The sequence below is a fragment of the Lepidochelys kempii genome, chromosome 6, assembly GCF_965140285.1.
Source record: "Lepidochelys kempii isolate rLepKem1 chromosome 6, rLepKem1.hap1, whole genome shotgun sequence".
In the NCBI taxonomy this organism is placed as follows: Eukaryota; Metazoa; Chordata; order Testudines; family Cheloniidae; genus Lepidochelys; species Lepidochelys kempii.
This window is the reverse complement of record NC_136385.1, coordinates 51,429,056-51,449,962: the sequence shown is the minus strand read 5'-3', so window position 1 is coordinate 51,449,962 and position 20,907 is coordinate 51,429,056. Positions and strand designations below refer to the sequence as shown.

At 40.9% G+C, this 20,907-nt stretch overlaps 1 protein-coding gene across 4 annotated transcripts in view; it reads left to right on the top strand.

The window, feature by feature from the left end:
* SHANK2 (SH3 and multiple ankyrin repeat domains 2) overlaps nt 1–20,907 on the top strand; it is a 613,170-nt gene that overhangs the window by 122,342 nt on the left and 469,921 nt on the right. For all 4 annotated transcript variants that reach the window (XM_073347891.2, XM_073347893.2, XM_073347892.2 and 1 more), the window contains 6 exons: nt 598–801; nt 4,033–4,104; nt 5,089–5,197; nt 5,495–5,646; nt 7,205–7,372; nt 14,970–15,086. In XM_073347891.2, coding sequence (XP_073203992.1) covers nt 598–801; nt 4,033–4,104; nt 5,089–5,197; nt 5,495–5,646; nt 7,205–7,372; nt 14,970–15,086 — 822 coding nt within the window. The remainder of the gene's footprint in view (nt 1–597; nt 802–4,032; nt 4,105–5,088; nt 5,198–5,494; nt 5,647–7,204; nt 7,373–14,969; nt 15,087–20,907) is intronic.

The window sequence follows — 20,907 nt, the reverse complement described above, 5'->3', positions numbered from 1 at the left end:
CTTGAAGTCCCATTAGCCTGCCTTCCCTGGGTTGTACCAAGAGATGTTGCGTACTCGCACATGATCTGTGAAAGAAGATATGAGTTCTAAAGTCTGAGAAAGAACTCAGGATGCCCTATGTTTTTATAGCACCTCTGTGTTTGATGTTGTTAAGGAACAGATGTCTGAAATCTAATCTCCTTGTTAATGCAGTTCCTTGTCTTAGAATTTAATTAAATGTAGATTTGCAGCTTCTTTTGCAGGGAAATGCAGACAAGTACAGTTTATTCGTTTAATTTGTTATAGCTGATCTCATTCATTTTGAGCTCAAGTTATATGCTTTCTTCTCTTCCTCTTTGTCTAGAAAAAGTTGGATAAGGTATTGGGAACATGTGCCTGAAAATGAAAGATACCAAGTATTGTGGAATATTTTGCCTTGTGGCTGAGCAAAATTTTCTGCTTTATATGCAAGTGTATATTATATTGCATTTGTATTTAATTTCTGTGCACTCTTTGCAGGCTCTCACAATATTACTTATGTGGCTTTTTGTTACTTTAGAATGATCTTTATAAATCTCTCATAAGTTTTGTAACGTGTTATTTTATTTGGCTTTACAGAAATGCATTAGATTTAATCCTGAAGCTTCAGTGTGGGTAGCAAAACAACGAATTTTATGCACTTTGAATCAGAGTTTGAAAGATGTCCTGAATTATGGGCTGTTTCAGCCTGCCAGCAACGGGAGAGATGGGAAATTTTTGGACGAGGAACGACTCCTTAGGGAATATCCACAACCAGTGAATAAAGGTGTTCCCTCCTTAGAGGTATTTTAATACATCTGTAAAAATTTTAAAGCTTTACTATCTGAAACATTTTTATTTATGTATGATATGTATATATAGTAAATCTTATTTGAGGTTTCTAAATGGATGTGAATTACACTCAAGAAGTAGTGTTCAAAGGGCTGACCTTGAAGCCTTGCTCACACAAGTAATGCTGTTTGTTTCAGCGGGGGTATTTTATGCATTACTCACATAAAAGTTAAGGATCAGGCTCAATGACTTTCTGTGGTGGGATGTACCAGCCCTTTAATACTAGAAACCTGTGGGGCCAGCACTACTCTGTTCCAGAATTTTCCTCTGGAGGCATACCAGTAGAACAGGAGTCATGATCACTGATTGACAGAAAGACATTTCAGGGTAACACTTTTTATGATTTGATGGAGAAATCTAAGGTGCTAAACTATGCTTTAAGGACCAGACTGCAGTTCCAGTTGTAGGGCATGCTGGAACTTTTCTTTCCCCTTAGCAATGATGGGTTGCTGGGAAATGTCATTCCTGGACAGCCAGATGTAGTCTTGAGATAAAGCAAGACATTCTGGGAAAAGGGACTATATAAATCCTGGCACCCTCTGATGAGTGAGAGGACTGGAAGGGCTGATGGTTTCTCCCAGATGAAAGAACAAGTAACCAGTTGCTTGACCTATTTTGCTCATTATTGATACACTGGGATTTTTAGTTGAAAAAATGACTGTGTAGCGCACCATATAGCAAGGGCCATGTGAAATCCAGAATTCACATTAATTGGTCCATGTAGAGCCTGCTGGTGCACATTAAAAATTCCCTAGTGCAATGTTTCCTATATGGTGGGTCCCGATCCACTAGAGGGTTGTAGGAAAGTTCTAGAGGATGATGGGACTAATGTGGAGGGGAGAACCTGGAGACAGGGGATTGGAGAGGAAGGATGCCCTACACTTACTCTGCAATGACAGCTCCTGTCCTGTGGTGCTGGCTTGACTCCCAGGTGTGGGTATTGCAACCTGGCATATGGGACAAACCTGAGTGCGTCACAACTCCCAGAGTGGGACCCACCATTTCAAAAACACTGCCCTAGGGAACCTTAAGTGGACACTAGCAGGCTCTACATGGACCAATTATGCCACTACCCATCAGTGTGTTTTAGAAATCACCCTCCCATCTCTGCCAGTAGTGTGCATTACCTCACTGCTCAGACAAGCCCTTAGTATGAGTAATCTAAATTTTGAGTAAAATTAGGGAAACAGGAGATTATCTGGAAATGTTTTAATATTTCGGCTATTCCCTAACTCACATAAATTACTCTCTGATTTTATATGTAATACTTCCTACACTGAGTCAGTAATTGCTCAACTTTCTCTCTAGGAAAGGCCAAAAAACTATAGTAGACAGGAAAAATAAGTGAAATTTGCAGGTCTGACATCAGTAGATTTACACTGGTGTAAAACTAATGGAAGTGAGAATTCAGAGCCCTACTTACTCTACCAGTTGAATTCTGAGAGTCAGTCACTGATGTTTGTGCTATAACCCTGAACAAAGTAAATAATCACTATATTTAAGTCTACTGTTTTCGCCAGTGCACTTGTTACAGTACTGTTTTAACAGTAGAGGATTTGTCAGCAGAATTCCTCTATGTGCAATAAATGGGGAAAGGATCCTTTTTCTCTGCAGTATTCGAGTACATGGCAAGTAACGGATGAAAGTGTTCTACCCGAAAAGCTGATATTCAGGCCCTATCCAAAAAATACATGGCACTCTTTGAATTCTACCTAGTAAACAAAGATCTATTTTTGTCTCTATTCACAACATGTATTTACCAGTTCAGAGAATCATAGAATATCAGGGTTGGAAGGGACCTCAGGAGGTCATCTAGTCCAAACCCCTGCTCAAAGCAGGACCAATCCCCAATTTTTGCCCCAGATCCCTAAATGGCCCTCTCAAGGATTGAACTCACAACCCTGGGTTTAGCAGGCCAATGCTCAAACCACTGAGCTATCCCTCCCCCCGAAAACTGTAGCATGTTGAGAGCATGAACAGTAGTTACAGTAGAATCTTAATGAACACAAAGAGACAGAAATTCCATGAAAAGCTAATATTTTTTTTTAAAAAGGGGGAGGAGAGAGAGGGGGCTTTGAACTTCAGACATAATCAAGAAAGATTATGGGCCAGATAGTGAAGGGACCTTGTGTAGTGGCACACAAGTCGCTTCCTCAACATTGCATGTCATGCAAAAGCTTATTGTTTTGAGGCATTCACACTGCCTGGATCATGGCGTGACCCTCCTGCACTGTTGTACAGGGTGAGGCCAACAGACCAGAGCAAACAGTCTACTTCATTCATTAGGATGGAATAGATTATGCACCACAATGGGCAAGGAGCACAATCTCCCCACCTCTCGTCCGGGGGTACTGCAGCTCCACACTGCCCCCTTGCAGGGAGGTGTCATAAATACCACCATCTAGCCTTGTGAGAAGAAAGGTGGGGGTGAAATCTATGTTTAAAAATACATTTTACACGAAAGTCAATTAATCACAGAAGAGCCATTTAGCATTCTAATGAACTATAAATTGTGGTGTGCTAGATCAGTGGTAAATATATATCATGGTGTAATGGTGACCCCATGAATTTTCAGCTGATCTGTCTGCTCTAGCAATAGGCAAACTGGTCAGAACAGAATAAGAACTGGCCTCAGCTGGACCAAAGTCAGTCCTGTAACCCTTATGCACATGAGTAATCCTTACTCACAGCAGATGTGTCATTAACATCCACAGAACTACTCCTATGAGTAAGGATTCAGAAATGTTCTGCTGATTTTTTTTTTTAAATGCATGTTTTAAATTTTCACATACCTCTGCAATTCCTTTTTCTGTCTGTGGCTGGAAGTGAAAGTGCTGAAATGTCTTTGGGGAAAGCTCTTCACATGGTATTTCCAGTTTATTTGTGTAGATGCAAGGGGCCAAACTCATTCCTCATGTAATTTCATTAACTTCTGGATACTTATACCAAGTATAAACTTAGCTTATAAGGATTGTAGAATTTCAAAAGTATGGTTCTAAGCATTCTAACATTTTGGGGTTTATTTAATTATTTGTTTATTTAAACTGTACTCCCAAGCCCTTTTTTGAAGTTTGCCCAAATCTACATGACTGTTAACAGATGCCACATTCTGATAATTTCTGATCTTTTTCACTATTAAATAAAATATGAAATTTTGACTTAATCTCTTTGTTTCCCTATCAGTTTCGGTACAAGAAGAGAGTGTATAAGCAATTAAATCTTGATGAAAAACAGCTGGCCAAGCTTCATACAAAGGTATGTCCAATTTACTGGTGATAAGGGAGAGCATCCATTTTCTGAAAGATAGTATCTGGCAGGAAAAGTACTAACATCAGATGCACAATGACTCTCTGATTAGAATCCTTTGATTCTAATGACAGTCTAAAAAATACATACAGAGTGCAGCCTGGATAGTTCTAACATTGATCTTGCAGATCTCTGTTCATGTGAATAGTCCCACTGAAGTCAAGGAACTGCTTATGTGAGTAAAGCCTGAAGGACTTGGATTTTATATTCAATACACCAGGGATTCTCAGACTTCTTCATGTAGACCACATCTAAACAGAAGTTGTCTTGTGAATGCCTCCCCTCTCACAACTGACTGTAGAATGTGAAGCATCTTTGCAACAACTAAGGCAATTGCTTAAGTGGAAAAGGAATATTTAGAAAAGTATGTAATTTAGCACTGGAAAATTAGGGGGAGATCTGCTTCGGGTGACCAGCTGAGCAGTCTGCAGACCACCAGTAAACGTCCATGAGTGGCTAGTAGTCCAGTGACTACAATTTGAGAATTTTTCTAACAGTATATTTCCTATGTTTGACTTTGCCATAAATTTACAAGTAATTTTATATGAACTTTATATAAACCCAGCAAGTTTTCAGTACATCACCAGTTTTATAAATACTGACATACATATCTTCAGAGACCCTTACAGGTCGGATTAATTATGATCTCCATCTTATCAGTCTGATTTCTTTATGAATAGGACTTCTAGTAATTTTTTTCCTGAATGTTGTAAGCAGCATATTCTTGTTTTTAATTTTGACCATTGCATTCCATAGAATCTATGCTCTGATTGAGTACCATTTTAGGGCCAGAGATCCTCAACTAGTGTAAATTGGCACTGTTCTATTAAGGTCAATGGAGCTATGGAGATTATACCAGCTGAAGATCTTAGTCGTAACTGGAATATTCTTCGTACGATCTGAGGACTTTTCAGTCGTCACTCTTTCTTTCAGGCTAATTTGAGAAAATTTATGGATCATGTTCATCATCTCTCAGTGGAAAAAATCACAAAGATGTTGGATCGGGGACTGGACCCCAACTACCATGACCTAGAGAGTGGAGGTAAGAGATTAATGAAATCAATGCATAAAGTGGTACACATTCTGGTTTTACTGTATAAACAAAACCAAATTCTACCCGCTGAATCTATTGCCCTTTAAAGGCTCGGTCTTAGCAAAACCTATAGTTCCAATATATGAAGGAAGTAAGTTGATAGTTTATGCTATTCCTAAGGCAGTGTTTCATCTGTTTTATACTTAAAATCTAACAATTAAAATATTTTTTGAAATATTTGTAAATACTTTTTTTGGTTAAAGTTGCTTGTATTTTTCTCACACATTATATTCTTTTTGTCTTTAGAAACTCCTCTAACTTTGGCAGCTCAGCATGATAATACTGTAGAAGTGATTAAAACTCTGAAAAATGGAGGGGCACATTTAGATTTCAGAGCGAAAGATGGAATGACAGCTCTGCACAAAGCAGCTAGAGCCAAGAACCAAGTAACCCTCAAGGTAAATTCTCTCAGAGCCACATTATGCATTATTTTATACAGAACAATATATAAAGGAAAATGCTTTGGAGTTAATTATCATATTGTCCTTAATGGATCTTTTAATCTGTGGTTGCTTAAGTATTTACCCTAGGCTTTTGACTTTCAGGATTTGCATTCAACAAAGGGCCCTTTCATTTCAGAAGCGTCTGTTTCACCATCACTTCTGAAACATAATTTATGTTAACACTAGAGACCTTACAGTGGCACATCTGTATCAATACAGTTGCGCCGCTATAAGGTCCCTCATGAAACTGCTCTATGCTGATGAGAGAGAGCTCTCTGGTCGACATAATTTAACCACCCTCAATGAGCATTGGTAACTACGTGGCAGGAGAAGCTCTCCCACTGACATAGTGCTGTGCACACTATCACTTATGCTGGTGAAACTTGTGTCTCTGAGGGGTGTGTTTTTTTTCACCCCGAGTGATATAAATTTTGCTGACATAAGTGGTAGTGTAAACATGGCCTTAATCTTGTGCACTGATAAATAGTGTAAGATCTGTCTGCAGGAAATGCTGTTTAAATGTTGCGAAGGGCAACAAAAATGATTAGGGGTCTGGAACACATGACTTATGAGGAGAGGCTGAGGGAACTGGGATTGTTTAGTCTGCAGAAGAGAAGAATGAGGGGGGATTTGATAGCTGCTTTCAACTACCTGAGAGGTGGTTCCAGAGAGGATGGTTCTAGACTATTCTCAGTGGTAGAAGAGGACAGGACAAGGAGTAATGGTCTCAAGTTGCAGTGGGGGAGGTTTAGGTTGGATATTAGGAAAAACTTTTTCACTAGGAGGGTGGTGAAACACTGGAATGCGTTACCTAGGGAGGTGGTAGAATCTCCTTCCTTAGAAGTTTTTAAGGTCAGGCTTGACAAAGCCCTGGCTGGGATGATTTAATTGGGGATTGGTCCTGCTTTGAGCAGGGGGTTGGACTAGATGACCTCCTGAGGTCCCTTCCAACCCTGATATTCTATGATCTGTCTTTGAAAGTGAATGCCAATAGCATGAATCATACATTTTATCTTTTTAATACTGGCCCCTTTGTTTTTTCTTCCCGCTCTAACTGGTATTGTTGATTATTTTGACATTCTAGATTAAATCTTGTGTTTATGAAATTCCATTACTTCCTTCTGGACATGATTTCAAATTACACAATGTTTTTGGTAAGGCACGCTGCAATTGAAGAGTGGCCAAAAGCCACAACTTTATTAAAACACCCAATTTTTCAACTCGATAACAGGATGGGTAGTGGGCAGTCTTTGCTACTCATTCTGTCACCTGCAGATCCCCTGAGTACCAACTCTAGGACTTCACAGAGTGCACCAATTGCCTGAATTACCATGGACCTTTGGCACTGTGCCACAGCTATTCTGAGGCTGTCTGTACTTCAGCCCATTCAGCCAACTTGTAGAACAGGAACAAAAAATGCCACCTCCTAAACAGCACTTTGGAAAGGTATAAATATACAGAGAGCCCTTCGGTTATTTGCTCAGACATGTCCACCATTTATAATTACTTGTAGACCCTTTTAGAGCTTGGAGCATCTCCTAACTACAAGGACAGCTGTGGATTGACACCACTATACCACACCGCGGTAGTAGGAGGAGACCCTTATTGTTGTGAACTTTTACTTCATGAACATGCTACAGTCAGCTGCAAAGACGAAAATGGATGGCAAGAGATTCATCAGGTATGAAAGATTACTCTTCATTAGATTTTATATTTACAGCTGCGGGACTGTGAGGTCAGGAAATATGCCTGCTCAACAGATTGCTTTTCCAGGATTTTGCGTATTGTGTGGGACTCTGTAAAATCTTTTATTGGAAGGTATTTAATTTATATATGCAGGGATTTCTTTTTCTTTTGTTTTGTTTAGTACCATGGAATTTGCTGTTAGTAAAGTAAATATCCTGTCTACTAGAGTTTTGCAGTAGTCAAGCTTCACAGTTTCTATGGAGATAGTTGCACAAATTACTGCTCCAGCTGGCTGGTATTGCACATCCCTTTAGTGGACTCTTGGAAGTCTGCATTGTAGCATTCTGTTAGGAATGCCCCACTGCAAAAATATTGCCAGATCTTTCTTTTGCAGATGCCACTTTCTATTTTCTTGGTCATGCTGCTTGTTCCTTTATACCAGAAATATCTTGACCTTAGTTATTGGTGGTAATATAATGAATATGTGGACACAAGTCCTGAATCTGGAATCCTTTAGTGTGCTGTACTGAAGGATGTTTCTCACTGGTTCGCTCTAACCAGTTCAAAATTTGAGTTTTGCTTCCTCTCCTCTAGATAAAAAGTTTCAAGTGACATTTCCCATTTCTCCATAACTGGGTCTCCCTGACTGCTCTGCTCAAGTAGTGTTCAATATTTGGTAGGTAGATACATTTGCTGTCACCTGGTCCACATAAGAGAGTGATTTAGGGCCTTGTTTAATCTCAGTATGCCCTAAGGTTCTGGTGATCTCTTGAGCTAGACAATGGTGTACCATGATTATTTTTCAGGTATAGCTTGTTCAGCTTTGCAACAACAACCAGGAGTCTTTCTTTGGGAAATGATAGGCATCCTGTCTCTGTATTCCAGAAGCCTATGTATCTCTTTCTGCATAGAAATCCATATGATTTGGTAAGATGCTTTTTGTCTGAGACTTGTTTTTTCTTAGGCCTCTTCTCCTATGTGTTCTCCTAATAGCTCTGAATTTCCTCTAAGACCTTCAAATAAGGGATTTAGCAGCAGCAGTGTGCTTAACGTACATGAAATGAAGCAGTGGGTTGTGGCATTCTAAGTGCAGTCACTGTATTAAGAGAAGGAGGTATGTAGCTTACAGGAGATCAGCATAAAACCGATAACATCTGGCATTGCTGCTGTTTCCTTGTAGGAGGGTCTAGTCTCTAGGCCAGTGGCTCTCAAACTTCATTGCACCATGGCCCTCTTCTGACAACAAAAATTACTACATGACCCGAGGAGGGCGGACCGAAGACTGAGCCATCCCAAATCCCCGACCCCGGGTGGGGGGTCCGAAGCCCAAACCCAAGGGCTTTAGCCCCAGGCGGGGCTGGGGGGGGGGGGAGGGGAGGGTTGTAACCTGAGCCCTGCCACCCAGGGCTGAAGCCCTCGGTCTCAGGCCCTGGGTAGTGGGCCTCGGTCTTGGAACCCGGGTGGTGGGCCTCCAGCTTGGGCCCTGGACCCCAGGAAGTCTAACATCAGCCCCAACGACCCCATTAAGATGGGGTCATGACCCACTTTGGGGTCCTGACCCACAGTTTGAGAACCACTGCTCTAGGCAAAGGGATTGGAAGGATTGCTGCACACAGATTGTGTTATGGCATCAGATATTGGGTCATTTTGTATCGTTAAAGTTGTGAGACAAGAAACGAAGGAAGCTCTGTGTGTGTGGGAGCATGTGTGCATGCGCAAAAACTATAGCAAAAATTTCTTTCCTCTGTATGCTCTGGAACTTGGATGAAGTGCTGTAAACGGTACATAGGCCTTTTGCTGAACCTCTCCACAGGGCTGAATTTCACACTTGATACCTGATTCTCTGAGTTCTTGAGCATATTTACCTCTCACTGAGATTAATTGGATCTGATGGCACTCACCGCCTTGCTAGTTTGGACTCTTGGAAGGTTTAGATGCAGAATTACCAGTGGCCTGGGGATAACGTTTTGGAAGAATTACAGTTAAAAAAAAAAAAGGCAGTAAGATTTCCATGGAAATGTATCAGAGATACTTTAGAAGCCTCTTCTGATATGCATCAGAAGCATCTCAGTACACTAGTATATTTGAAAATTCCAGCAGTTTCCCATGTTTGGTGCAATTATTTTCTCAGTCTGTCTTCCATATGGATTAGTTTCTTGGTTACTGCTAAAATGAATTGGTCTGGTATATCTGCCTATGTGTTCGTGGGCAAATATCCTAGGATGTCAAATCAGGTTTTCTGACCTAAGAAGGATGCTCACTTTTCCTTCATCATAGTTTTCTTAGTACACAATTCTTTTCTTAGTAGGAGGTGGGTATGAGTTGCAACGCTTGGACTTGGATCAACGCTTTTTCAGTGTTCCAGGGTGTTCGTATCTTGGTTATTTGTTTGGGTCCATTTCTATTAGGAAGTAAGTAAAAGGGGTTTAACCACCATTATAGTTGGTTGGGGGGAGGGGTGAATTGGAGGTAGGTAAGTGTTTCTTTAATTCCCTCAGAAGTCTAGGTGACAGTGATGGGGAGGAACTTTTCTTTCAAAGAATGGTCTCACCAGCAATCTCTGGAAGTACAAAGAAGAATCCTCTCTGTATGAAAACCCAACTTAATACATTTATAGTAATTATTTCTCTCACTGAAAGGGGGCTGTGTTTTCCAAAACCATCTTCTTGGTTTTTATCCTAGATAAATCAAGGAAGTTTAAATCTGGATTATGGGTTAATTGAGCAATCCATGCTTAGAAAGCAACAATGTCAGTACCCCTCTCTGACGTGTGAAAGATGGCAGTATAAAGCTGTCCCATCTCTTATCATTTCTGAGAGATGTGAAGTGACTTAGGATAGTAAAGAAGTCATTAATCACAGCTTGGTTTCTACTTATTTAGTAGAACAGTCATTTAGGCCCAGATTCACAAAGGTATTAAGTACCTAATTTGGGCACCTAAGTCCCAGTCCCAGTAGCCACTGCAATCCACAAAACTGCTCAGCTGCCATCAAATCCTAAATTCACTTGGTGCGTAAATGTTCACTGTAAAAGTTCGCTAGGCACCAATGTTTCTGCCTTTTTGCCTGGGCACTACTGCCTCCCTCTAGTCATTGGGATACCTATCTCCTGCCTAAGCTCCAGCAGGATTCACAACCATGGGATGATAGGGGGGAATGCCTATCTCACCTGCAGGGCCTGATCCAGTAGGCATGCACTCAGTGCACCCACTGGATCAGACCCCATCAAAAACTGATTTGGTGCTGCCTCCCTTATATCTTTTAGTGGTAGAACACTCATCTGCAATGTGGGAAACCTAGGTTCAATTCCCTTCTCTGCCTGGTGGGGAGAAAGGATTTGCACTGGGGTCTCCCCTCTCAGGTGAGTGCCCTAACTACTGGACTATGAGATATTCTGTTGTGGGACTGCCATAGTTTCTCCTGTTGAAGCTGTTCCACTTTAACTCACAATTACTATTTTAGTATTTATCCAGAGAGAGAGAGAGAGAGAGAGAGGTCCAGTCCTCTTGCTCCAATGACTAATTAATTATTTATGGAAAGTGGAACAGCTTCAACAGGAGAACTTGAGGCAGACCTACATCAGAATATCTGATAGCCCAGTGGTTAGATCACTCTGCTGGGGGGTGGGTGGGAGACCCCTGTTCAAATCTTTTCTCCCCATCAGGCAGAGGGTGGAAACTGAACCTGGGTCTCTCACATCCTAGGCTGGGTGCTCTAACCACTGACCTAAAAGTTATAAGAGAGGTGGCATTTCCTCCTTCTCTTTTGTGTGGAGTTAAGAAGGTTCCTAACTCATCTTGCAAGAAACAGCATAGACATCTAAGCCACTCACCTCCAGGAGAAGGGTTCCCAGCTGTGGATTGCAAGCAGAGATAGGTGTCTCCTGAAGCCCAAACTTAAGCACCTAACTCTGTGAGAACGGTGCGGTTTAGCATATCTCTCTCATGAACATCTCCCATTGGCTAGTTAAGGCTGCTCTCTGCCTAGCATGCTGGCTTTTGTGGATCACATTCTTAGGTGCCTATCTCTCCGCATACATTGTATAGGGAACCTAATTCAGGCTTTGTGGCTCCCATTTTAGTTCCAGTGATTTTTTAGGTGCCTAAAAGTTAGGCGTCACAATGATGAACATTGTAACCCCCAATACTTTTGTGGATCTGGGCCCTAGTGATTAATTTTCACAGAACCCCGTAGAGGTAGTGTCACAGGCTGGGTGGCCTTTTAAGGGGAGATGGGCTAAGCCCTGCTTGTGATATAGCAACTATCCATCATTTGATCCTGATCTGACAGCTTAATTATCCTTAGAAACCCCAGCTGTGAAAGGGTCAGGGAAGACTACACAGAGAGAGGAGAGAACTCAGGAGAAAGGAAACCCATGAGACAGGAGATAGACTTCTCACTCTCTCTGGGTAGAGCCTGCTGAAGGCAAGTTGAAGAGGACCCCAAGGATGGAGTTAGTCCCTGTTTTGGCTTCTGGAAAGGGGGAAAGGCCCAGGGAGGCAGCACTGTGGGTCGGTGTTCCAGGGGAGGAACAAGGAGCTGGGAGGACCTAGGGAGAAGCCTGAGAGGTCTGGGAACCAGAGGAGAGGCTGTATTAACCACAGGCTCCTGGGAAACAGCACAAGGGGTTTGGAGGTAGCAAGTAGCCCAGGGAAACAGCAGCACATCTAAAAGAACAGACCTAGCTGCTTAACATGGGGTCTCTGTGTCGGCCACCAGACCAGAGGGTGAGGCTGGGTTTCCTCTAGTAGCCCTAAGGAAGGGCATAACCCTCTTCCCAGCACAAGGACTGTTGAGCTGAGGTGGGGAGGGGCTGAGGACTGACACCAGAGGGCAGGTTGAGGAGTAGCCTGAGAAGGGTGAAAGGATCTCTTCATTGGGACATTTAGACTTTTAGATTTACCTTTCAGTGTATAGTATATAGAACAATATAAACAAGTTATTGTCTGTATGAAATTTTAGTTTGTACTGATTCATAGATTCATAGATATTTAGGTCAGAAGGGACCATTATGATCATCTAGTCTGACCTCCTGCACAATGCAGGCCACAGAATTTCACCCACCACTCCTGCAGAAAACCTCACACCTCACTGACTTTGTTAGTGCTTTTTATGTAGCCCTGTTGTAAAACTAGGCAAATATCTAGATGAGATGATGCACTTAGTTGGACTTTTATTACCTCAGAAGAGGTCTGGATTAGACACAATTTAGCTGGAAGGATAAACTGTGGACAGAACAGGCAAATCACAGTGCCAAACAGCAGATCAACAGGGGGTCCTAGAGGCAAAGACTCCTGCATACCATTACGTGACATCAGAGGGAGCCACAGCAGTCCGTGGAAACACTTACAGGTAGGGTAGCATTATTAGCCTCATTTTACTGATTAGCAGACAGACACAAAGGGCTAAATTCAGCTCTAGCATGAACAGTCATATTTCCTGGTTGCTTAAATGGGAGCTGTCCCCTTGTTTCAGGGCTGATTTTAGCCCAGAGATGGAGTGATTTGCCCAAGATCATGTAGTGAGTCAATAGAAAAATTGGGATTAGAAACCTGAGATTCCAACATTTTAGTCCTTTGCATGCCTGCACTGACTAGCTGGCTGACTATTGGAGATGCAGGCATCTGAATTCTGGAACTCAGTATCTGTCTATTCTAATCTAAACTGTACTTCCGAACACAAATATACATTATCATTTTGCAGTGATAGATTTGGGCATCCTATATGGCTGTTCCATTTGCTCCTTGGTGAATAATATCTTTCTGATGGATATTATTTTAGAGATTTTAGAAAGATTTTAGAATAAATCTTTCCTGTTCTATTTTCATTGAATCTATTTTTCCCCCCTCTACTTGGGCAAATAATTCATAATGAGTAAACTATTTAACAAATATTGTCCCGTCCCCCCCTTCTGCTTGTGAATGGTCTGTGACCAGAGACGAGAATAATGGTCCACTAGTTAGGGCACTAGCCTGGGACTTGGAAAACCTGGCTTCACTCCCTGCTCTGCCATAGGATAACTGAGTGATGTGGGACAGGTTCATTATCCTCAGTTCCCCATCTGTAAAATGGGGATAATAGCACTTCCCTACCTTACAGGGAAGAGAATCACTACATTAAAGATTCTGAGACATTCATGTATTATGGTAGTGGGAGCCAGATAAGTCACTAAGATTGATAGATAGAAATACTGTGATTTTTTTCCCCTCAGATTTATTCATTAATGAAAATTGTTCACCAGATTAATTCATGGTCTCATTCAATGAACAATTAATTTCACCTATTCAGTATTTGAAGTTTGGGCAGTGTGTCTGGCCAAATAATTCACAGGTTTTCTCTCTTTGGATCAAAGTCAGACCCTCTGTATGCAGGACCTCTGCAGTTATTGTTGAATCTCAATCATCTTTTACTGAGTTATGTTTTGTAATGATTTTTATTCTTCTTTATACAATACATATTTCTGAAGTACACTCTTATAGCTCTTGTGCTCACAGATCAGAGGAAGATACTCAGAAGGAAACAATGTCGTGAAAAATCATTGACTTACAGTACTTCGGCTAATTTAATTCCCCAATATATCTTCACTCTTTAAAAGCAGTGTTCAGAAATCAGATCATCTTCAGTGCAATCTAGTGTCACCTTTCCAAAAAAAGCTTGATTTTCTACTCTAGAGCCTATAAACAGAAAATAAATGTTTTTCAGTCAAATATGCAGCATGCTAATTTACTGGCTCATGGTTTTTAATCATAATTTTTGCAGGTAAATGAATATTTTGTCTTTGTTCTGTTGTATATAGTTCCCACTGCATTAATAGGAGTAACAAGCACATGTTGGTAGGTACATAATTTAGAACTATTTATTTTATTGTATCTTAGACTGTTATCCTCCAAATTCTTAAGAAACACGTTTAACTTTATGCACATAAGGACTCCCATTGATTTCCACTTTAATGTGCAAACTCGAGCACATGTATACGTTTTTTACAAGATCTGGACCTTATGCCCCAATTAGGCCTCTATTGAAGTTAGTGGGAGTTTTTTCCATTGACTTCAATGGGAGGTGGATCAGACCCTTAACTTGCTCAATTTCATATTTACTATATCAAATATTATTTTCGTTTCAAATCTTACTTCCATTTTAAAGTGTTTTTTTTTTGGAGCCAACCGAGGCACCTAGTGTCAGCTGCTGTGCACAGCATCCAAGTGTGAGTCCTGAACCCTTCCTGTGGTAAACATAGCAACACTGCAGAGACAGCAGTCTCAGCTGTTGGAGAAGGAAATGTGTCCCTTGGTAATGACTGGCTTCATCAGATATAGAAGCACTCTCTGGGGAGGGCCAGAACTGTACCAAATGCTGCTGTACTGAAAGGAGGGTTATTACAAGGTGGACCTTAGGAGGGAGAAATAAAGGAGGGGAATGATGGAGGTGGTGTCTCTCGGTGTTCCTACTGGTACTCTAGAATCATACAGAATAACTGAGAATTAGGCTATAAGGATGTAGCATATTCTTGGATGAAGAAATGTGTAATTGGGATATTTATCTGATACAGTAAGACTATATAGTAATCAAAATGTTAAATTTATGTCTTTATAGGCTTGCCGATATGGACATGTCCAGCATTTAGAACACTTACTTTTTTATGGAGCAGATATGGGAGCACAGAATGCCTCAGGAAATACAGCATTGCATATTTGTGCTCTTTATAACCAGGTTAGTTATTATTCTTCTATAGCTTTGTATTTCTGTGTCTTTTTTGGGAGTTTTTTTAAAAAAATCTTTCATGAAATGTACGAATTAGAGTAGAACTGGAACTGAAATTTTCTTCCTGTGGAAAATCTTGCATTTATGAAACAATTTTCATTCCAAAGTGACTTCCACCAGTTCACTGGTGTGACTTTCTTTAAAAAATCATCAGCAAACATATACAGGAACTCCTCGCTTAAAGTCATCCTGGTTAACGTTGTTACGTTGCTGATCAATTAGGGAACATGGGCGTTTAAAGTTGAGCAATGCTCCACTCTTACATTATTTGGCTGCCTGCTTTCTCCACTGCAGGCAGCCTCCCTATGCTCCTCCCCGCCCCGGCCTCCTGCCTGCGGCAATCAGCTGGCTTGCCGCGTTTAGGAGGCAGGAAGAAAGGGGTAGGAGTGAGGACTTGGCGAGCAGGCTCCCCCTCCCTCCCCTGCCTCCTGCCCATGGCAATCAGCTGGCTTGCAGCGTTCAGGAGGGAGGGAGGGGAAGGAGGAGTGAGGAAGCAGCCTGCGAAGTAAAGGAGGATGAGGTGTGGGGGGGAGAACAGGCGGGTCAAAGGTGGGGGCTTGAGGGAAGGGGTGGAGTGGGCGGGCTGAGGGTTGAGCCCCCCGCCCCTGGTGCTTGCCGAGTAGGGGAAGCTGCTGCTGCGCAAAGGGCTTCTCCTAGCCTACAGCATCTACAGCCTCCTTGCCTGCCTCATTATCTCCAGTGACTTAATAGGATTTAAAGATGTTGTCCCCGCTATGAAGAAAGATATCCTCTGCTTGGCCAAGAAAGGTTTTGATGAGGTGGAAGAAGCTGATGTTACACAACTTCTGCAATCACACGGAGAAGAGCCAACAAATGAAGATCTGATGCAACTCGAGGTGATGAGAGCAATGGAAGAAGACGGCCAAGAAGTAGAAGAACCAACCCATTGAAATTTGACTGCCACTTGTGAATTCCCCTGCAGGAAGTTAACTACCCTGCCCTCAGGCAGAGAAAAAAAAATAAACTCCAGCTGCTCACAGCTTAAAAAAAAACAACCTCCCTGCTTTCCAAGCAGACAAAAGGGTAAAAAAAAAATGTCCTTTTAAAATCCTATTGTGCTTTTGGTCCAAAATGATCCCACTGCTCTGCCACCATGTCAGGGTTCCTTCCCCACTCTGCACTCTGGGGTACAGATGTGGGGACCCTCTTGGAAGACCCCCTAAGCTTTCTGAAGCTTTCCAAATGATTGAAGCTGGCTTACAAATCCTGAGTGATGACAATCCTACCAGAGAACGCAGCTCCAAAGTGATTAGGGGAGTTGGTCATCTAATGACTTGCTATAAAGAAATTTACCAAGAAAAAAAAAAGGAAAGCAAAACAACAATCTCTAGATGTGTTTTTTTGAGTTCAGAAAGTTCAGCAAAGAGGAGCAGCCAGACAATTCACCCTCTTCCACACTCTGACTCCACCACCTCAACCAAGCTTCATACTCAGCAATGATTGTAGTATTAAATTGCTTGTTTAAAATTGTTTAAAATGTGTATAATGCCTTTTGTCTGGCAAAAAAAAATTTCCCTAGAGCCTAACCCCCCCCATTTACATTAATTCTTATGGGGAAATTGGACTCACTTAACATCTTTTCACTTAAAGTCGCATTTTTCAGGAACATAACTACAATGTTAAGTGAGGAGTTCCTGTATTTATTGAATGGTTCACCGTTAGTTCTGAAGTTTATTGTAGTTAGCATTATGGAGGGATGATTGCTGGATGTCCGGGTCATAGCCAGCTCCTCTTCTTCAGCAGTTAAGGTTTGACCCTGGTACTGAGTATTGAGAATATTTGCAAGAAAATGAGCTGGAGATAGTGCTTGTTCCGTTGGTTTTTTTAATGCTTGTAATTTAACTCTGTCATTGCATATTTCTCTTTTTAAGATCTCACTCAGTTCCTTCCAAATTTCAACAGCGTCAGCAATAAAAGAGCTGTTTCCCTGCATTTTGTTCAAGGCTACAGAAATAGGCTTCAGGGTACTCAGCATGTGTTCAACATTTCTCTTAAGCCCAATGTTGAGAACTTTGGCTGTGACGGTGCCATCTATTTTTTTCATGATTTTGTTCACAAACTGTCATCAGATTAGGCCAGTTCTTGATACAGTGCTCAAAACAGTCCACTACTGAGTTCCATCGCATGTTTTGTGGGAGACTTAGCTTGGTTCCTCCCACTTTTCTCAGAGCAGCTGCTGCAAAGTGGTTGTTACGGAAGTATTTTGCAATTTCAACAACATTAGCCGTTATTTCTGGAACACTGAAGTCTTTGGCTAGGAGGTGCATCAAATGAGCACTGCAACCATAGGTTATTAGCTTGAGACTCTCTTCACTCTCTTCTAAATTTCTTCTCATCTTTGATACATTTGCAGCAGTGTCTGTGACCAAGCTGCGTACTAGACATTTGAATTTTTTTTCACAGTTTGTTTAGCTTTTACTGCTACGTCTTGTAAGTATTCTGCTGTGTGTGCATTTTCTGATGTTTCAATTGTTTCTGTAAGGAAGACATTCCCTTCTTCTGTTGTCACACAAGCACGTACAACAGGATCACTGTGGACATTGCTCCACCCATCAAGACTGAGGTTAACAATTTTAGCCTCTAGATCTTTTGCACACTGCTCATTTTCTCTTTCATACACTTTATCCAGCAGTTTGCCTGCGACATCTGCTCTGTTGGGTAGACTGTATCCTGGTCTTAATGACTTAACCATGTTAATGAAGTGTGGGTTCTCAATCATACGGAAAGGAGAGTTTGTTGCATAAACAAACCGGGCAATTTTTTCATCCATTACCTCTTTTTGTAATCGGCTGGTTCTTATCACAAACTTATCTGTGGTTGTTTCTGGATGATAGAGTTTTTTTTTCTTTTTGATACAGGTGATGTACTGTGGCTATGTGACATACAGGATGTGACTGAAATGCTATCATTGGCAGATAACTCTGAAACTATAGAAAATTGTAGTGATCTTGAAGGTGGATAGTCTTCAGAATCCTGTATGTTGAGGATGGATTCTCATAAACAAAATAAGTCAATGCAGTTATTTAATTATTATTACCATATTGCTCGTTTAGTATTACTCATTGCATTCACTAACACTGCTACTTTAAAGGTGAAATTGTAAAAGGAAGATCTGCCTGTTTCAGCTCTTTATTTTTTTATCACAGCTGCATCTAAAATGGTAGTACCACACTGTAACAACTATATTTTTTGCTCAAACATGAGAATTCAAGTATAGTCCAGAAGGAAGACAGGCAAGAAAGAAGTACGAAATAAAAAAGTTTACCAACCTGAAGATCCTGCATGTTCAGACATGTTCTTTTCATCATCTTCCACGCAGCTTCCTCCTGAGAAGGCATGATGTTGTTTCATGCCGTCAACCAGGCCTTGCATTTCTTTGTTGCACTGTTTGCATTTTGCACGCATGCCTGTCTTACCCACAGGTAAAGGAACTTCATTAAAATATTCTCAAACTGGGTCTCTTTTATGGCCTGCTGCCATTATAGGTTTTCCCTTCTAGTGAGAGAATGGTATGATATATCTCAAATCAATGAAGGCTATACTCAGAAAACCTCAGGACTTCTGGACTATGCTGCTCAAACAGTTTTACTTTTGTTTCTACTTCCTGTCCCTCCCTTCTTACATTTGCTCCAGACTTCTTCTCCTTGTCCAGATCTTTTCCACCCCCAGCAATCTTCTACTCATTGAACTTTTTGAAACTTTGCACTTTTAGAGAGAGGTAAGGGATTGACTATGTGTACACAAATTTGCAGACGTACAATAGGGCTGAGGTCTGTCATTTCTCACCTCCTTATATTATTTAGTTATTTAAAAACATTTTTGCTGTTAACAAGCATGTTATCTCTGGCGACACAAATCCACAGTTTGAGAACAGCAAAACTAAGCATCTCTGATGGTATCTTCTAGACTGAGCACTGAGTCCCATTGCGTAGATAGAACGATTAACCTAAATAATCTATACAGAAACCCCTGGAGCCCCATAAGATTGGGTCCCTAATCCATGAACTACTGGAACTCATTTACAAAACTTTTCTTAAACATTACATGAATATATTGTCCCATACTATAGAATCAGAATTTATAATCCCTATTCCATGATGAGATATCTTTGAGCTATAATGTATCTTAATTAAAACTATCTTTAAATAGGTTTCAGAGTAGCAGCTGTGTTAGTCTGTATCCGCAAAAAGGAGTACTTGTGGCACCTTAGAGACTAACAAATTTGTTAGAGCATAAGCTTTCTTGGGCTACAGCCCACTTTATTGGATGCATAGAATTGAACATATAGTAAGAAGATATATATATATATATACATACAGAGAAGGTGGAAGTTGCCATACAAACTGTGAGAGACTAATTAATTAAGATAGGTTTTTTTCCTCAAAAAGCATTTTATCAAAAAAAATGCGGTTTAAATTAAAAACATCTGATTTTTTTAAATTTATTTTTTTAAAAAATCATTAATTTTTATCCACCCTGGGGTCAACTTTGCCCTCATTTACATCTGGAAAAAGGACTGCATGAGTTGTAGATGGTAGAATTTGACCCTGAGCAGATAAACTAAATAAAAGGATGCAAGGAACACAGAGCTGTAGCTCTTAAAATATAGCTCTCTATATCTGCAATTATTTTGGACAAATCTTCTTTTAATAATTATGGGCCAGACTACGGTGAGTGGCTATGCATAGGAGTAAAGGGGTTTAAGATGCCATCCATCACTCTGAGTTGGCTGTGCAGGGCCTACTCTAGACTTGAATCCAGACATTAGGCAGAAAGCAGAAGTTGAGTGTCTGATTCTCTTGCCTTGCATGCAAGTGCATAGGGAGAAGTGGAGAGTTGGCAGAGTCTTCCATGCATCAGCAAGCAGAGCTAACTGGACGTGGGGACAAATTTGGTGCTTTTGGTAATGATGTAGCCTATTTTGCCAAGATCTTGAGAGGGGTTGGAAGTCAGAGGGATGTCCAAGCTGAAGTTCTTGGAAGAGACCTCAGGAATCTTCTATGATTCTTTCCAGAGCTGCTACTGGAGCATCACACTTTCTCAGGACTGAGAGTAAACTCTCAATCTAGTCCTCTATTGGGTGTGAAGTTTGGCTGCATTAGGTTTGAGTTGCAGTCATACCAATGAGCTGCTACTGGTAGATATGCTTCCCCCCTTACAGCCTATTGTTTTGCATATTTGGATATGCAAATTCAAAGGCAAAACCTTCTTGCTTTATTGAAGCGAGTAACTTTGAGAGGTCAATGGGACTACTCCTAAGTATAAGGCAAACAGGGCTTTGTGCTTTTACTTTCACACTGGGTCATTTTATAACATTCCAGCACTGTATGTATTAAAACCATATTAGGACACTGTGCATGGAATGCTACATTGCATTAGAAAATCACAAGTAATGAGGCATGATTGTAACTAGTAAAACATCTGTTAAAGCATCTGCTTCTTAATTAATTACCATCTTGATTGAAAAAGACTTGTCAAAGCAGATTTCCTCACTTCCTTTAGTATTTCTAAAATATCTTGATTTTTTCAAAAGAGACGATTTTTGGAATAATTTAACATAAGAATGCGTTTCGTGTTCAGACTTTGAATGCTTGTGGGTTGCTGCATGCATTCATCTCACTTATAACATCTGTGTCCCATGTTGCAAGGGAATATTTAAGCATTTGTATTGTAAGCCTCTGTAAATCACCAGAGAGGAGAGAGACATTAGCTAGTGTAAAGTGCTGCTCTCCAACAAAAGGTGTTATGT